The 17184-nt window shown below is 45.2% G+C and overlaps 2 protein-coding genes across 6 annotated transcripts in view; one reads left to right on the forward strand and one right to left on the reverse strand.

The window, feature by feature from the left end:
- LOC127493723 (excitatory amino acid transporter 3-like) overlaps positions 1–16354 on the forward strand; it is a 60035-nt gene extending 43681 nt beyond the window's left edge. The window contains exons 7-13 of one of the 2 annotated variants that reach the window (XM_070051570.1): positions 791–975; positions 2695–2802; positions 4975–5097; positions 5464–5658; positions 11784–11820; positions 15107–15241; positions 15940–16078. In XM_070051570.1, coding sequence (XP_069907671.1) covers positions 791–975; positions 2695–2802; positions 4975–5097; positions 5464–5658; positions 11784–11820; positions 15107–15205 — 747 coding nt within the window. In that variant the 3' untranslated portion in view covers positions 15206–15241; positions 15940–16078. Of the gene's footprint in view, positions 1–790; positions 976–2694; positions 2803–4974; positions 5098–5463; positions 5659–11783; positions 11821–15106; positions 15242–15939 lie in introns of both variants that reach the window. The other variant, XM_070051566.1, reaches the window with a different exon arrangement.
- GLIS3 (GLIS family zinc finger 3) overlaps positions 1–17184 on the reverse strand; it is a 797279-nt gene that overhangs the window by 740587 nt on the left and 39508 nt on the right. The gene's annotated exons all lie outside the window — the stretch shown is intronic.

Here is a 17184-nt window from a genome sequence, read left to right on the forward strand (position 1 = left end):
CGGCTCACCTCGCATTCCAGCGGCTCGGTCCCGCGGCTCGGCTTGTGCAGCTCGGTCCCGCGGCTCGGCTTCCGCGGCTCGGTCCCACAGCTCGGCTTCCGCGCGGTGGGCGACCTTGTTCTCCCAGTAGGTCCTCCGATTCACGACCACTCAATCCAGAAGGGTTTCCTCTGCAATATTTTCCTGGTTCTTTTTTCTGAGGCTACCGTAACTCCCCTTTTATTAAACTAAATTTTCCCGGACTATCGGTGCGCGCCTTCACTATTCCGCCATCTTGGCTCCGATTTCTAATTTTTATATTTCTAAAAACTTGTTGGTCACCCAAGACCAGAGGCCATAAAAAGTGTACGATTGCTTCATTAACAAGGTAAAATAGATGGTAAAAATCTCCTGAGAATGTTTGCACTGGTAAATATTTTGTGCTTCCTGCACTAATTTCTGTCTTTTTAAGCAGACTGTAAATGTAGCTCATGATTAAAATAGCCCTGAAAAAATGACTTGATTCTAAAATTCATAATAAAAATGCAAAGCATTCCAGAGTAAAAAGTCTTAAAAAGAAATAAATAGGAACTTGTTGAAAAAAGAAAAAAACTTTAAAGTTCAATTAGGAAGGGATAAAATTGATTGTGTACCTAGGTTTATTCTTATTATTACTATTTCCTGAAGCACTGTTCACTCTGCCTGGGTAGATCACTGTTACGTTCAGCTTTCATTTCTCATTTCAGGTTCCCATGCATTCTAACAAGGTTATAATCACATACCAATATATTTCCTTGGTTTTGATCCACAGAACAGAACAAAGGAGTACAGAGTCGTGGGCCTGTATTCAGATGACATCAATATCCTGGGCTTGATTATCTTCTGCCTCGTGTTTGGACTCGTCATCGGGAAAATGGGAGAAAAGGGACAGATTCTGGTGGATTTCTTCAATGCTTTGAGTGACGCAACCATGAAAATCGTTCAGATCATTATGTGGTGAGCAAATGCTGCTAATACCATCTTTGCTTCCCCTGACAACTCTGTCTCCTCAGAATTAAGAAGAAGAGGCTTATGTTTCTCCACTGAACTCATTCTATGGGAGGTGAACATTTGCTATGAAACCATGAGACTGCTAACGAACTCCACACACCATGCGGGAGGTAGTTCACTGACACAAGCCTAGCTTTCAGCCACTCTTCTCCCTGTAGCCCTGTGAGGTCATCTGTCACCAAGCCAGCATCCGTGTAAGAAGTGACTCTTAAAGGAAAGATTTCAAGGAGTTTCTTGCACATCAGAACACAGAAGGCATTCCATGTTAGGCCCCATACAGAAGTGAAATTCGAAACATTGAGCTGGTACAGCAGGGGCCCCAACACATTTGAGCACGAGCTGCCATCTGAGCCCACCAGGCACAGCCCCTGAGGCTCTGCCTCATCCCAGATGCTGCCCGAGGTCCACTTTCTCAGGAGACCTCTGCCTCCACTATCTCATATTAAATTGGTAGAACATTATTTTTGGGCGTTCTTACATTCTTTTCTTATACTCTCTGTTTTTTTTTTAAACTTTTACTTAATAAATATAAATTTTGAAAGTACAACTTTTGAATTATAGCGTTTCCCCCCCATAACTACCCTCCCACCCACAAACCATCCCATCTCCTACTCCCTCTCCCATCCCATTCTTCATTAAGATTCATTTTTAATTATCTTTATATACAGAAGATCAACTTAGTATATACTAAGTAAAGATTTCAACAGTTTGCACCCACACAGACACACAAAGTATAAAGTACTATTTGAAGACAATTTTACCATTAATTCACATAGTTCAACACATTAAGGACAGAGATCCTACATGGGAGTAAGTGCACAGTGACTCCATTTTTGATTTAACAATTGACACTCTTATTTATGATGTCAGTAATCACCCGAGGCTCTTGTCATGAGCTGCCAAGGCTATGGAAGTCTCTTCAGTTCACAAACTCTGACCTTATTTAGACAAGGCCATAATCAAAGCGGAAGTTCTCTCCTCCCTTCAGAGAATGGTACCTCCTTCTTTGATGGCCTGGGTAGAACATTATTTAATTCAAATTATAGACCCTGACAGCAACATACAAAGCTCCAAAAAAAAAAAAAAAAAGCCAGGTGAATTACTTAATCCTGCAGAAACCTCAGCTTTATCTTCTGCAAACAAAGATAATAAAAACTACCCCCAGGACTGGCAGATGTACATTAAGGGAAATGGTGCATATAAAATGCTTTCCCCAACACAGGATGTAATGGGGGCTCCACAAATGGAGCTATTGTGACCACCGATACTGCTTTTCTATTGTGGGTTCCTGGGAAATCAGAAGACCATGGCTAGAATGAACCAAGTGTCTATATTTGTCAGGGTCAAACCCAAATGAGATAAGCAGATAAGGCAATCAGTGGGATATATGTGTACTGGGCACATGACCCAGGCTATGCACCGTTCTTGGCAAGTTTGCAAATTACTCTCATGACGGTTTGGATGGCTAGAATTTAAGGTGCATGCAGGTACTAAAAATGAATCCGCGCAGTCTGCCTAGGACTTGACACGGAGCCCTTGGTTTCATGACATATCTACGCTCCTCCCAGCTGAGGGCACGCACTGAGGGTCTACACACTGCCTTGCCTCCTCCCACGGAGAAAACCCTGCTGACCGAATCATACCTTTGTCATGCTTGCTTTCTAGTTACATGCCGCTTGGTATTTTGTTCCTGATTGCTGGGAAGATCATAGAAGTTGAAGACTGGGAAATTTTCCGCAAGCTGGGCTTGTACATGGTCACCGTCCTGAGTGGGTATGTCAGGCTCAAGTACAGCAGCAGGAACTTCGCATTGGACCCCATGGGATGGCTGCAGAGAGGCTGAGGTTCAGTTGATCAAATCAGCTTCTTTGCCACATCCAGGAAAGATGGGGTTCAGAGATAAGAGAGCGGGGGAGCAGGGCTGCCCTTTCACAGCTGTAGAGTAGGCGGATCATGCTGTGCTAATTGCCAGCTCTTGGCAGAACAGCCTGGACCAGGCTTGGTCATCGCCTTTTTATTGGTTGTGTTCAAATCAGTTTTTAAATCAAGAGAGAAACCCACTCATAGCCGCCTCTGGCTCTTTCCTGGCCTTTGCTTCCTCAAAAGTGCAAACTAGCCAAGCAGGTAAGAAGAGCCCCCATGTACCTTGAGCCTGAAAGCAGTTCAGAGGAGCCTACGTGGAATCAGGCTCCAGGGCTGCTTGCTTCAAATTCTGATGCTGGGCTATAACACTGCCATGCTCAGAGAGTGTGCTTGGGAATGCTTTGGGTTAGCAGGAACTGGGTGGGGCTTTTCAGAAGCCATAAACCAGGAAGGCAGCAGGAATGGATCCTTACATACTTAATACAGCCTAGTTATTGGTTTCCCAAGAAGAGATGTGATGGGACAGGTTATGTATGGTGCTCCTGAATACGTCCCATATGCTAAGACATGTGGACCAAGGGAATGCATAAATAACACTGATTTGACTCCCACAAATCAATCCCTCGAACATTCCACTTGAGCCATCAACTTAGCTATTGAAACTTGATCACACTGGAGCATTTCCATTGCACATTTAATCTGTGCCAAAACACAGCCCCAGCAGCCAACACAGGAGCAGCTTGGATTCCACAAGGGCCATGGTGGTAAGGGAGACAGACCAGTGCCACTCCAGAGGCCAGCCCTGCTGTGACTCCTCAAACAGGCAGGACCAGGTGCTGCGGGTGGGCAGTGATTATGCTAAGATTCATGGTGCTGATCCATTTCTGAAGCAGTTCTGCTGACTGCTTTTCTGTTACCCTATCTAGGTTTTCAGTGGAAAACCAGTAGTTCATAGCTACAGACTGTCAGGACCATTTCATTTACTATGTCAACCTCACGGGGCTGACCTGTAAACTCTAAGTTGTCACTTACATATTCATGACATCTGACAAGCAGGCCTCATTTTTTTAAGGCCCCTCTTCTGTGTGACCTGCAGATTTCCATGTGAGACAAGGGACAGTTTGCGCAGGCAGGAAGGAATAATAAAGAAAAGAGGAGCAGTCCTAAAGCGTGACTGTGGAGGAACAGGGATTCCTCTCTGATCGCAGTTCTGACTTCCCTCTTAGTGGGTGCCATCCAGCAAGACAGCGGTGGCCCCGGGGATGGAGGGAATGAGGGCTCGTGAGGAGGCACAATGTGGGGGACGTAAGGAGAGCCAAGATGGGAAGGATCAGCTCTTCCTGGGAAAGTGAGCAAAGGCTTCCTGGAGGAAAGGGATGTTTTGCTTAGTCATAGAGGAGGAGTAAAAATCCAGCAGCATGGGATGGGCATTGTGGTGCAGTGCATTAGACCTCCACTTGGGATGCCCACCCCCTATATCAGAATGCTGGGATCAAGTTCCAGCCCAATCCAACTTCCTGCTAGTGCATACCCTGGGAGGCAGCAGTGCATGGCTCAAGTGCTTGGGCACCTGCCACCCATGTGGGAAACCCAGATGGAGTTGCAGGCTCCTGGCTTCAGCCTGGCCCAGCTCTTGTTCTTGCTGTTGCAGGCATCTGGGAAGTGAACCAACAGATGGAAGATTTATTTGTGTATGTGTGTGTGTGTGTGTATGTTTGTGAGTGTGACTCTGCCTTTCAAATAAACATTAAAAATAAAGTAATTCAGAAGCAGCAAGGAGGGAAGAGTGTTCAGCATATACAGCAGGAATGTCTCAGGGAGCATGGTGGCAGGTCATTAACCATGTTAAATGAGTGTTGGCATTAGCATTCAGCTGCTGGCTTTGACAAGAAGCTTCACTGAATGAGAGAGCCTCTGTGTCCTCATGCACATAGGGACCTACTCCCACGTGCCTGCCTGACTTCCCTCTTTCTCATTGCCTCATGATGAAAGTTAAACAACATCATGAATAAAGAAGGTGTTTGGCAACAGGACTAAGTTCCAGCAGGTGGTGTTACCTTTGAAACTGTCTCTTGTTTGCAGGTTTGCAATCCACTCCATTGTCATTCTCCCTCTAATATATTTCATTGTGGTGCGAAAGAACCCTTTCCGATTTGCCATGGGAATGACCCAGGCTCTCCTGACAGCATTCATGATCTCTTCCAGGTAAGCAGAAGAGCGGTTTTGGGATGAAGGCTCCAGACCACACTCTATCACATGAAACAGACTCCCACTTGTGTTCCTAGCTGCCTTACATTTGAAAAATGCCTCCATAATCTCTGGCCATGTCCTAGACCCTGTCCCTTCACCCTGTTGAGTCCTTGCCGCCTTGGCATGGCCTGCAGCCCAGGGAGGGTTCCCGTGGAGCTTGAAGCAGTAGTGGGCACTGCGCCTTCTGATTCCTCGATCTGCCAAAAGTGCCAGTATGCTTTGGGTTCTTGATCTACTATTTAGAAGAGAGGTGTCTTTACGGGTAGGGATTGAGAAGTACCCTTCCTAGACCCAACGTTCTTTTCTGTTTTGATCACACAGTTCAGCAACACTGCCTGTCACTTTCCACTGTGCAGAAGAAAAGAACCATGTGGACAAGAGGATCACTCGATTCATGTTGCCCGTTGGTGCCACAATCAACATGGATGGGGCTGCACTCTATGAGGCAATGGCAGCAATGTTTATCGCACAGTTGAATGACATGGACTTGAGCATCGGGCAGCTCATCACTCTCAGGTGGGGGATGGCATCGCACTCATTTGTGTCCTGTCACTGGGTTGCCTCAAGTAAACTCGATCTAAGAAGGGAGGCCAAGAAGGGCCCTGTGATAGATCATTTTCCTTGGTCTCTGCAGGAAACTATATTATAAGTGGTGGGTTTATTATGGTATGCAAGATTTAGGCTTCAGGGTCTGGCTAATCAAGGGCAAAACTCTGTGCTCAGTAGGTGCTGGGAAGAGAGTAGGCACCAGAGACTCAAGGATGAATAAGGGTCAGCCCATGATTTTAAGGGGTCCTGGCTGGGTGAGGATATAGACAGCTCAGTGAAAGCTGAGGGCTGTGATAAGGGCTAGAATGAGATTTTGCATGGTGGTTGCCAGGGAAAACAGGCTGGCTTGACCTGGAAAGGGGAGGGGAGGGGAAGCTCACTGAGGCGGGTGTTTAGTGGAATCTTCCTCTAAAGGAAGGAATAAAACTTCAGCAGGCAATGGAGAGTGTTTAGGGCACTTTGGATTAAGACCATGTACAGGGGCTTGTAATGTAGCCATGGCCTGGTTATAGAATGCAGATTATTTGGGATGGCTGGCATACCTAGTACAGTATAGAGGACACACAAGAATGAGGAAGCAGGGGTCATATCATGAAACTTCTATATGGGGAGCTCATGGAAGGATCTTAGAAGATTTATCATATTAAGGACAGGGACACATTTTCTTTCTTTCTTTTTTTTTTTTTTTTTGAAGGTTTTTATTTTAATGAATACAAATTTTCATGTGTACAGCTTTTAGGGATATAGTGTTTGTTCCCCTCATACCCGCCCACCCACCCCACCTCCCACTCCCTCTCCCGTTCCATTTTCCATTAAGATTAATTTTTAATTGACTTTATATACAGAAGACCAACTCTTTACTCAGGAGAGATTTCAACTGTTTGCACTCACACAGACACACAAAGTATAAAGTACAGTTTGAAGACAAAGTTTTACCATTAATTCTCATAGTACAACTCATTAGGGACAGGTCGAGCATGGGGAGCAAGTGCACAGTGACTCCTGTTGTTGATTTAACAATTGACAGTCTTATTTATGATGTCAGTGGTCATGTGAGGCTGGCAAGGTTAGGGAAGCCTTTTGAGTTCACAAACTCTGTCGGTTTTTAGACAGGGCCATAAGCAAGGTGGAAGTTCTCTCCTCCCTTCAGAGAAAAGTCAGGTACACATTTTCTAAAGGTAATTGTCAGTGTGGTGAATGATTTGGATGGACACAGGGACCACAGACCAGAAGACCAGTTAGAAGACTATTAGCAGAAGTCCAGGTTAGGAATGAAATGGCCTCTGTCAAGGCACTGACACTGGGAATAAGGAAGAGCTAATGAATGGAAGAGTCATAACTTGGATACAGGATGAGGGATGAGGAAGGTTAGGATAACTCCCAGGATTGGTAGGTGATCCTAGATTGCTGGATGGGTTTATAGAATAGAGATAGGTGGAAGGATAGAGTTTATACTTGTGGTCCACTGAATTACAATGCCTTTAATAGTTCCAGCTGGAGATATGCAGTGAGAAACGCATGCCTGGACCAGAAGATACAGAAGTGAGGTCATGAGCTTAATGACCATTACACATGTGGGTCAGCAGTCAGTTGTCTTGAGTTTGAATCAGCAACACCATTATTAGCTGTGACCTTGCACAAGTGGAGTGGATTCTCTAATCTTGTGTTTTTTCACCTGCAACGTGAGAGTAATAATAGTACCTATAATTTACTCAAGTAGTGGTGATTAAATACGATTATGCATATAAAATGCTTGGAGCAGCGCCTACATAGTGAGCACTCAGTCATGCTGGCAATGTATGTCATTATACAGGGAGAGTGTGTAGAGGAGAGAAGGGAGGCAAAGGACTGAGCCTTGGAAGATCCTAACAGAGAAAAGGGGGCCTAAAAGAATTTGAGTCCAATGAAGACTTAAAAAGATGCTCAAAGAAATGGTAGAAATATTGAGTCTTGCCAGAGTTGTTTCTCTAGGAAAGCACTGTTGAAGGTGGTAGCCACCAGCATGGGTGGCTGATGGCTAACTGAATCAGAGGGCGCAGATACTGAACAATTCTGCCATTGCAGAAAGGTCTATTGGAGTGATAGGCTGGGATGAGAGTTAACTTAGTGACTCTAGTTCAGCACAGAGGTAAGTTTAAGACTAAGCTGTGTCCCGAGGCCAGCTCAAGGTTGGATCTGAACCTTTTAGAGTTAATTTGCTCCTGTTACCCCAGCCTAGATATCAAGTAAGAATGTTGTTTACCAACAGTGTTTTAATACAGTACAATTTTAAAGATCTCCCCAACCCTAAATCATAAAGTATGTATTCCTGTTTGTTTGGAATTGACTGAAGTCAAGTGCAAATACACCATGTGGCATATCAGCTGGGGAGCTACACCAGTGCTGCAGAATCTATAAAAATGTGCTATTGGCTAAAGAAGCCCTTGCCAAAAGAGCTTGTGTAGAGTCCTGTAGTTACAAGTGCAGAGAGTGTGTTAAAACTGAGCCCTGGAATTGTGCCTGGCAAAGTTCCTGCTCCATAAACACTCGTGCAGCTTCAGCAGTTGTTACTTTTACATGTCCATGTGTTTTCCCTCTTCCCCCACCCCAGCCTGGGGGACCCTGTCAGCACTAGACTGGTTTCCAAGGAGTGGTTGTAAGAGGTGCCAGTTCTCTCTTGTGTTTGCCATTTGATGATGAACTCCCTCCCTCTCCCATTTTGATAAGTTTTCTAGCTCTTTCTACCAATGCTTGTGACCTGTTAAAGGAATCAACTTTGGTCCTAGAGGCTATATAGTCCTTTTTCATCCAAACCGCTCCCCCGATTCTCTTGTGTCTTCTTAAATCTGACTTGCGGGTAATTACAGGCCCCAGACCAATCACAACTGTGATGCCCAAAGCCATCATTGACTTAACATAAAAAAATCCTCTCTGGCTCAACCTGGGAAATAATAAAAGTTAGTTTTAACTTTACAGGCTATAGTTATAGCCCATATGGCTAATGGTGAAAGATATTTCTAGACCCCTAATATGTTTCTTTCTGTGGAATGTGCACCAAAGAAACATCCACTCAAAACAAACCCTTTTGTGGTTTTATGATATTTGCTTACAACTGATTGAACATGGGATAAATTGTGTTATGGTGAAAGATGATTACAGGATTTGGTGCCTAAACAGAGCTGGGGGAGTGAGGAGTAACAGTAGTTATTGTTTTACTAGTATAGGTTGAGAATCTCGTACTGAAATACTTGGGGCCTGAACTGTTTGGGGCTTTTTCAGATTTTGGAATAATTTAGTGTGCCAGTGTTTTGAGTAAGAGCTGTAACATGAAGTCAAGTTATGGAATTCTCCAAACTTTTGGTGTCATGTTGGCACTCAAAGTTTCCAATTTTAAGACAGAGAAAGGAGGGGGAGAGATGGCATTGTGGCATAATGGGTTAAGCTGTTGCCTGCAGAGTTGGCTTTGGCCTGGCCCAGCTCCAGCTGTTGTGGCCGTTTGAGGGGTGAACCACTGGATGGAAGATCTCCCTCTCCATCTCTCCCTCCCTCCCTCCCTCCTTTCCTCCCTCCCTCCCTCTCTCTCTCTCTCTGTGTATGTGTGTGTGTGTGTATGTGTCTGTGTACCTCTACCTTTCAAAATCTTTTTTTTTTTTTATTTGACAGGTAGAGTTATAGACAGTGAGAGAGAGCACAGAGAAATGTCTTCCTTTTCTGTTGGCTCAATCCCTAAATGGCCACCACGGCTGGCGCGCTGCATGGATCCGAAGCCAGGTGCCTCTTCCTGGTCTCCCATGTGGGTGCAGGGGCCCAAGCACTTGGACCATCCTCGACTGCCCTCCCAGTCCACAGCAGAGAGCTGGACAGGAAGAGGAGCAGCCGGGACAAGAACCCAGCACCCATATGGGATGTTGGCGCCACAGGCGGAGGATTAACCAAGTGAGCCTTGGCGCTGGCCCCATAAATAAATCTTTTAAAAAAGAATCTTTTGAAAAAAAAAAGTGAGGAGGGAGGAAGAGAGGAAAATATCATTATATTATTAAAATTCTATCTGTGAACTACACTGAATCTATTCTTTGTATATTTTTTAAAGATGATTTACTAAGGCTGGCACCATGGCTCAATAGGCTAATCCTCTGCCTGCAGCACCGGCACACCGAGTTGTAGTTCCGGTCAAGGCGCCGGATTCTGTCCCAGTTGCCCCTCTTCCAGGCCAGCTCTCTGCTGTGGCCCAGGAGGGCGGCCCAAACCTTGGTCCCTGCACCCGCATGGGAGACCAGGAGACCTGGCTCCTGGCTTCGGATCAGTGTGGTGCGCCAGCTGCATTGCGCCGGCCGCAGTGGCCATTGGAGGGTGAACCAACAGCAAAGGAAGACCTTTCTCTCTGTCTCTCTCTATGTCCACTCTGCCTGTCACACACACACACAAAAAAGATTTACTTATTTGAAATGCGGAGTTAGAGAGGTAGATGCAGAGAGAGTGAGATCTTCCATCCTCTGGTTCACTCCCCAGATGGCTGCAATGGCCAGAGCTGTGCCAATTTGAAGCCAGGAGCCTGGAGCTTCTTCTGGGTCCCCAATATGGGTACAGGGGCCCAAGGACTTGGGCCATCTTCTACTGCTTTCCCAGGCCATAGCAAAGAGCTGAATCGGAAGTGGAGCAGCCAGGACTTGAACCGGTGCCTATATAGGATACCAGTACTGCAGGCAACACTTTTACCCACTATACCACAGCACCAGCCCCTGTTCTCTGTATTAATATCACATTAACAAGAGAATTGATGAGAAAATAACAAAACCTTTAATAAAAACAGTTTTAGATTTTGGAACATTTTAGATTTTCAGGTTTTGAATTTTTGCTTGTCATTCTGGCTATTGTAGTAATAGTAATAATACCAGGGTATATATACTAAGAGTACTGGCGACTTCTCCGGCCCCTACTCTGTTGCTCTGTTGGGACCGGGGAACCTTGCCCGGGAGCGGAACCCCAATAAAAGCCTGTGAATGAATTGATTTGTCTGCCTGGGAAGATTTGTTACGCGCCAGACACCTTACAGATGGTGCCGAAACCGGGGAGCTGAGGCTGTGAGCCTCCCCTTTCTGAGTTTGAGGCCCCCTTGCTCCTTGACCCTGTCTGGTGCCCCAGGCTGACTATAGACTAAGCTCGACCAACTGTAAGTAACTCCTCCCTTGCTCTCCCTCCCTCCTCTGGGTTGGCCCAGTCTCTGTGATCTCTGGCTAGCTCTCCATCCGGACAGAGACCTCCAAATCATGCGCACGTGGCCTCTGTTCTCCACTGTTTAGCCTCCCAGCAGTTGTGGAGACGTCCTGCTGCTGGCTTGGCCCCGTAGAGGACTGACCTCTAATCCATCTGCTGAAGTCCGGGACAGGGGATGCCTTACCGAATTTCAGTAGATCCGGGCTACCGGGGACACCATGGGATCTGGCCAATCCTGAGGGTGGGACTCAAAATGCCCCCTGGCCTGCCTCCTAAAGAACTTGAATAAACTGGGACTGGTCCACGACCTATGGAGTAAACGCCTAATCTTCTACTCCACTCAGGCATGGCCTAATTACCTTGAGAATTTCTGCCGCAGGGAGAGAAAATGGTCCCATATGTCCAGGCTTTCTGTGACCTCCGCTCCCGTCCTACTCCCTTCTCCTCTACTTTCCTCTCTGCCTGCTCAACAGCCCAGGTCTTGCTGGCCAAGATTGGGCCCCCACTGCCTAAGGACACCTCTTCTGTGTTACTGCCAAACTCTCCACCCTTCTGAGTTCCTGGGGACCACATAGCTAGCCAGGAACCTCCCGCCCCCATATGCGCATTCTTCTGCCCTGCCCCACCCCATGTCCTGCCTCTCCCCTCTGCCATTTCTGGAAGCCAGGTAGCCACGTGGCCCAACCACCAGTGTCAATCTCACCACCCCCATCCTAATGAGATTCGCTGCTCCTGCTTCCCTGGCCACCCTCTGGCAAAGTTTTAAAAGGACCTGTTCCTGACACGTGGCTCTCTAGCCTCCTCCTCTGGTTTCCTTTCTTTGAATCTAAGTAGACCACTACCTTTGAAAATATTGCTTTGTAACTTGCTGAACTTATTTTTGCAATTTCTTTTAACAGGTTTCCGGGCAATCAGTACTCAATGAAACAGCAATGGGTAATTGGTACTTGTTTTAGATGAATGCAATTTTAATTTTAATTTTAATTGAATTCAAGTAGAGAAATATCAGCATCTTAAGCCATTTAGGTGTAATTGCTAATTTATTGTAAACTCTTGTATACTCAGCATGTTAAATTTGTGTTAAAAATGTTATAGAAATGTGCATTTGGTAAGGAAGGTTAAAAGGAAAGAGTTATTTTGAATAAAGAAAGGACAAAGTTTGTAAGATTGACTTCATCCTGATGGCTAGTTTACTCTAGACTGGAATGGAAATGATGGAATGTTTCAAGTAAGTTGAAGAGGGTGTGTGGAAGTCACAGAAGGTTATGAAAGAAAGAAATATTGGATCTTAATGAGAAAGCCACAGAGACCTTAAGAGTTAAATGTTCTGTAAAATCCTGCAGGTGCTTTCAAAAATGCTATGTGAAGTAAGCAAGTGCCTCTTGTTGAGTTTATAAGGAGTTTATAATTTTAAATGTGGCAACTTAAAGTCTCTTGTCATCCGCAGTTTTATATATCAGATTTGCTGCTCATAAAACTAAAACGTTGTTGGTTCTGTGCTTAGCTGTCCTCCTATAGGTTCTGATGGACTTTTTCCAGCCACATCTATTGTATTCAGTATTTTGGGATGGCACTGTAAACAGATGAAGCCAATAATGTATTACAGGTACCAACTGAGAGAAAGTATGGTTAACAGGTTACTAAGAGCAGAAAGTAATTTGAATCAATTGGTAAATTAAAAAACAGTTAAAGTTTAATTGAAACTGCTGTATTTGTTATCTAATGATTGAAATTACTTTCTAAATTTTCATTTTATATTACTATTGTCAGTAAGTGATCTGGGATTTGAGCACCCCCTTGACTTGCATCCTCTGGTCTGCTTTAACAAAAATCAGGAGGAAAAGAAAGCTGGGCATCAGAAATGGAAAGATAGGTGGCAGCCTATTAATGGCTGTTCTGTACAGTGATATGCCCTCAAGGAGACCCAACAGGCCAGTCCACTGAACTGGCTTTCAGTGTGGTAAGCCTGGGCTCAGCAGAAGTTAACTTATGAAGAGCCCTGGCAGCTCTGCCAGCCAAGAGTTGCATCACTGGAAATGGACCTGCCCTGGAGTTGAAGGACTTCAGGTCAGAGCCACGGATCTTATTGGCTCTAAGCTGAAAAGCCCTTCACTCAGCCCAGCTTCCAAAGTGACTACTGCTGCTGGGGGGACGGCCAAATAGAAAATAAAAAAAAATAGAGAAAAGAGTAGTAATACCAGGCTACTTCAGAAAGTTCATGGAAAAAGAGTTAACACAAGTTTATTTTGCTGTAAAATTTTTTTCATAATTATGAATTTTTCATAATATCTTTTTCATAATTATGAATTTCCAATAACTTTCCTGAAGACCTCTTGTACACAGGGATCCACATTTTTTGAACCAAAATATTTATCTTTTAATCCCATTTTCCATGAACTTCTGGAAGTCCCCCCCCCCCCCAGCTCCCAGCCACCCCCATAGTAGCAGCAGCAGCCATGGTAGCAGTAGACGTGGTGGAAGCACCTGCCCCTGCAGCGAAGGTGGTCAGCAGAAATGACATGTTGTTAAGCTTCTACTCTACAGGCACTGGCCCAGATACTTTATATGGATTCCCTCCTGTCATCTTCTCTGCAGCCCTGCAACCTAGATCCATTCCGCCTGGATCCAGGCGAGGAGTTAAGATTCAGAGAAGTAACCTGTCTAAGGAGACGCCATTAGTAAAACCACAGAACCAGACGTGTAACCCAAGGGTGTCTCCCTTCAGCTCACAGCCTGTTCAGAGGGTTGTCCTAAAACTAGACCACAGGCCCAGGAAAGAACTTTGTACCAATGATTATTATGTTTTCTTCTGTGAAAACCTAAGTCAACCTCAAATACATTGAAGCAGCAGGAAGAAGTTTTGATACTGTTTTCCCTATCCAGATATGTATGTTGCAGACCAAAGCCACTCAAACTGCCAAGATATAACCAGCAAAGCCCAGGCCCAAGGACAGAGTCTTCCTGGGCTGATGAATTTTGAGTTTCAAGCTCAGCCTCAAGCTACAGGCACATGGTTCCCCATGACAGGTTAAGGATTTTGAAAGGGATCACTGGGCATGGGCACAAATCACTTCAGATAAAGAAAAACCCCTGATGCATTCACCTACTTTTTTTTCAATCCGCATAGAAATATAGTTGGGTTTTCCAAAGATTGCTTAAGTCAGAACAAACCTAAAAGATGACACAGGCCCGAAACTTTGTGCAAACACCTTCACCTTTCAACCCACTGACATCCCAGCTGCGGTTCAATCTTGCCTGAGGGGGAGGACTTGTCTCCAGAAGTAGCATGGGTCTTCCCTCAGTGCACATCCAAAGCAAAGGACTTTATAGGGTGGGGAGCTCTTGTTCCCTCCAGCATGGAGCAGCTACACATTTTGAAGAGAAAAGTCCTTAGCCACATCTTAGCTGCCCATGAGGTATCTTTTTAAATACATGGCAATAAAGTTCATCTGGCTGCTCCTCCTAGATTCCAGATTTCTCTTCCTATTGCACAAAGCGAATCCACTGGCTAAAAAGAGCAGTCAGGAATAAATGTTTGTACCTTGGATGGGAATCCTGGAGCTTTCTCAATTCAGTTCCCTAAAAGACAGTTCCCAGAAAGGTCAAGAATCTTGTGATGTTCAAAAAAAAAAAAAAAAAAAAGGGACATAAAACTGCTTAACCTTTTGGCCTAATTTCTTTGACTCTACCTGATAAACCCTTGACCATCCACTGCTACCACTACACTACGCCTCTGCCCTTCCTTCAAGACAACTTAAATTCTTGACACATACTAGATGCTCAGTGAGTGGTTGGTTAGGGGAGTAGATGGCAGCAGTGAGGGGGAAAGCAGGTGAACAGATACCTGGCCCTTATTTAAAAGGGATGTATGTATGGATGGGTAAAAAGCTTCTGTAAGCATTCCCAGCTGGTAAACTCTTGCCTTGCTCTTGGATACCTCTCTTGCTCATCTTTTGGCTGCTGCTCTGAAAGTTCCTCTATATTTTCCTGCGTTTGATTTGCCACCTCTCCCCGAACAAGAACATGGCCTCATATTCTTCACTGCATATGGCTTTTATCCGACAGCAAGGCAGAGCTGGTTTTCAGCCAATGGCAGATTCTGACTGCCCAATCCAGGAACAGGGAGGTAGCAGCCACTGGGACTTACTAAATGCTGCAGGCCGGGGGCCTTAGAGGGAGAAGTAGGTGTCTAATCCCGTTCCTGCTTGTGTTTTGGCTACAGCGTCACAGCTACAGCTGCCAGCATTGGAACTGCCGGTGTGCCCCAGGCTGGCATGGTGATCATGGTGATTGTGCTGAGTGCTGTGGGGCTGCCCGCTGAGGATGTCACCGTGATCATTGCTGTCGACTGGCTCCTGTGAGTTGGAATAAGTGCACTGCGCAGCCAGATGGGCGGAGAATCTGCAGTCTGTCATCACTCTGCCCCCAGATTGCCTAATGAGCCATCTGGGGCTGCTTCAGTTTCCCTCTGACCAGGCTATCTGATAACATGCTTAAAAACTCACTCCTCATAACCTTAAGCAAAGGTTTTAAAAAGCCAATGAAGTCCATTAGCTCACTGTACCTGATAATGTTCAAGGTTGGGAGCTGGGTGTGGGACAAGGTAACTGCAGAATAATAACAGGAAGAAGCAGCGGGGCAAGGCCCCAGACATCACAAAGCCCACAGCCATCCTGGCCCATCTGCACTGTGCTTCAGCATCAGAGGCTCAGAACTAGCTGGTTCAGAAACATCTGTCTCCCCAGGCGTCTCCAGCACTGGCAGGGCAGTGGCGTGAGCACAGACGTCTGACTGGCTTTTGACCTTGAACAGATTCATTAGCCTCTTTGAAGGCCACTTGCATCATCTGTAAGATGGAGAACATCCTGCCTGTCTCATTAGGTTATTGTAAAGATTCAGGGAGCTCATGTGCGTGTCAAGAACTGAGTGTGACAGTCAGTATGTGTCCACGAGGACAGCATTCACTTAAATCTAAACACATCATATCCTTTTGTCTACCCATTGGTGGAGAAAAATGAAACCTGAGCCTCCTGACTCCTGCTGTCTCTTCCTCAGGGACCGGTTCATGACTGTGCTCAACGTCCTTGGCGATGCTTTTGGAACCGGCATTGTGGAAAAGCTCTCCAAGAAGGAGTTGGAGCAGATGGATGTTTCATCTGAAGTCAACATCGTGAACCCTTCTGCCTTGGAATCTGTGACCCTCAACAACAAAGACTCAGACACCAAGAAGTCCTACATCAACGGAGCCTTTGCAGTAGACAAGTGTGACACGATCTCTTTCACCCAGACCTCACAGTTCTAGAGGCACTGGCTTCACAGGACTGTGATGAAGGACCTTCCACGAGAGTCATCTCTTAGCAAATGCAAACATTAATTAAGGAAAATGCAAATGGCCACTGTACATTTAATTTGATATACAGACCTCCACATTATTCTCTATATTCAAATTCTGAGCCTTTTCTCTCTGGGTTTTAGGGCAGGGTGGGGTAACATGAAAAGAAATTCTTGAAAGTTGTATTATCTGAATTTTTTAAAATTCCATAGGCCAAAGTTTAGTAGTATGCAAACTAACTTGGAATTAGATAATGGGTGTGGAAGAGAAATTGCTTTCTCATGTACAGACTAGTATTTTTAAAAAAATAATTCTGTCATTGGTTACAAATTTTTACTCAGGCTTTCTATTGGCATGGATTTCCTTTGACCTCACTTTTTTATAGATTATTCTTCATCTAACCTTCCCCACTAATGTGCCAAATTGTCCATACTGAACTCCTTTCTAGCCAATTTCAAAGAAACTGCTTTGAAAGAAAACAGAGCAGCACAGTTCCTCAATAACAGTCTTAAGATGGGTATAGGCTTTGGGGAGGGAAGGAGACTGTTGGGAGCCACTGTGTTGGTTTCCCTGTAGAGGCCTCTGTTTAGATGAACTTTCACTACAAATCACTAGAAAGCTCTGTTTGTACAGATCACTGATATGGTTGGCGCTTGGCCTTCTGGCTTCAGTGCCCTCTGACCTCACGACCTCTTGTATCTTATAAGCGTATTTGGTGGCTGTAAAACCCCACGGTAACTCCCCTTGTCAAACTGATGTTGATTTAAAACTCCTGTAAAACTATTCCTTCTAACTATGTTGTAAAATGACCCCTGCTTGCCCTCAACTGTTACAATCCTTGCCTTGTACTATATAAGCTGCCTCCTTCTCCAATAAAGTGGGACCTTGATCAGAATACTGTTTTGGTCTCCCTTCTTGTGTCTGGTTTGTCTCTTCATTTAGGTCTGCCCTCCTCGTGTCCTAGTTAA

The sequence above is a fragment of the Oryctolagus cuniculus genome, chromosome 1 (assembly GCF_964237555.1).
Source record: "Oryctolagus cuniculus chromosome 1, mOryCun1.1, whole genome shotgun sequence".
NCBI classification, from domain to species: Eukaryota; Metazoa; Chordata; class Mammalia; order Lagomorpha; family Leporidae; genus Oryctolagus; species Oryctolagus cuniculus.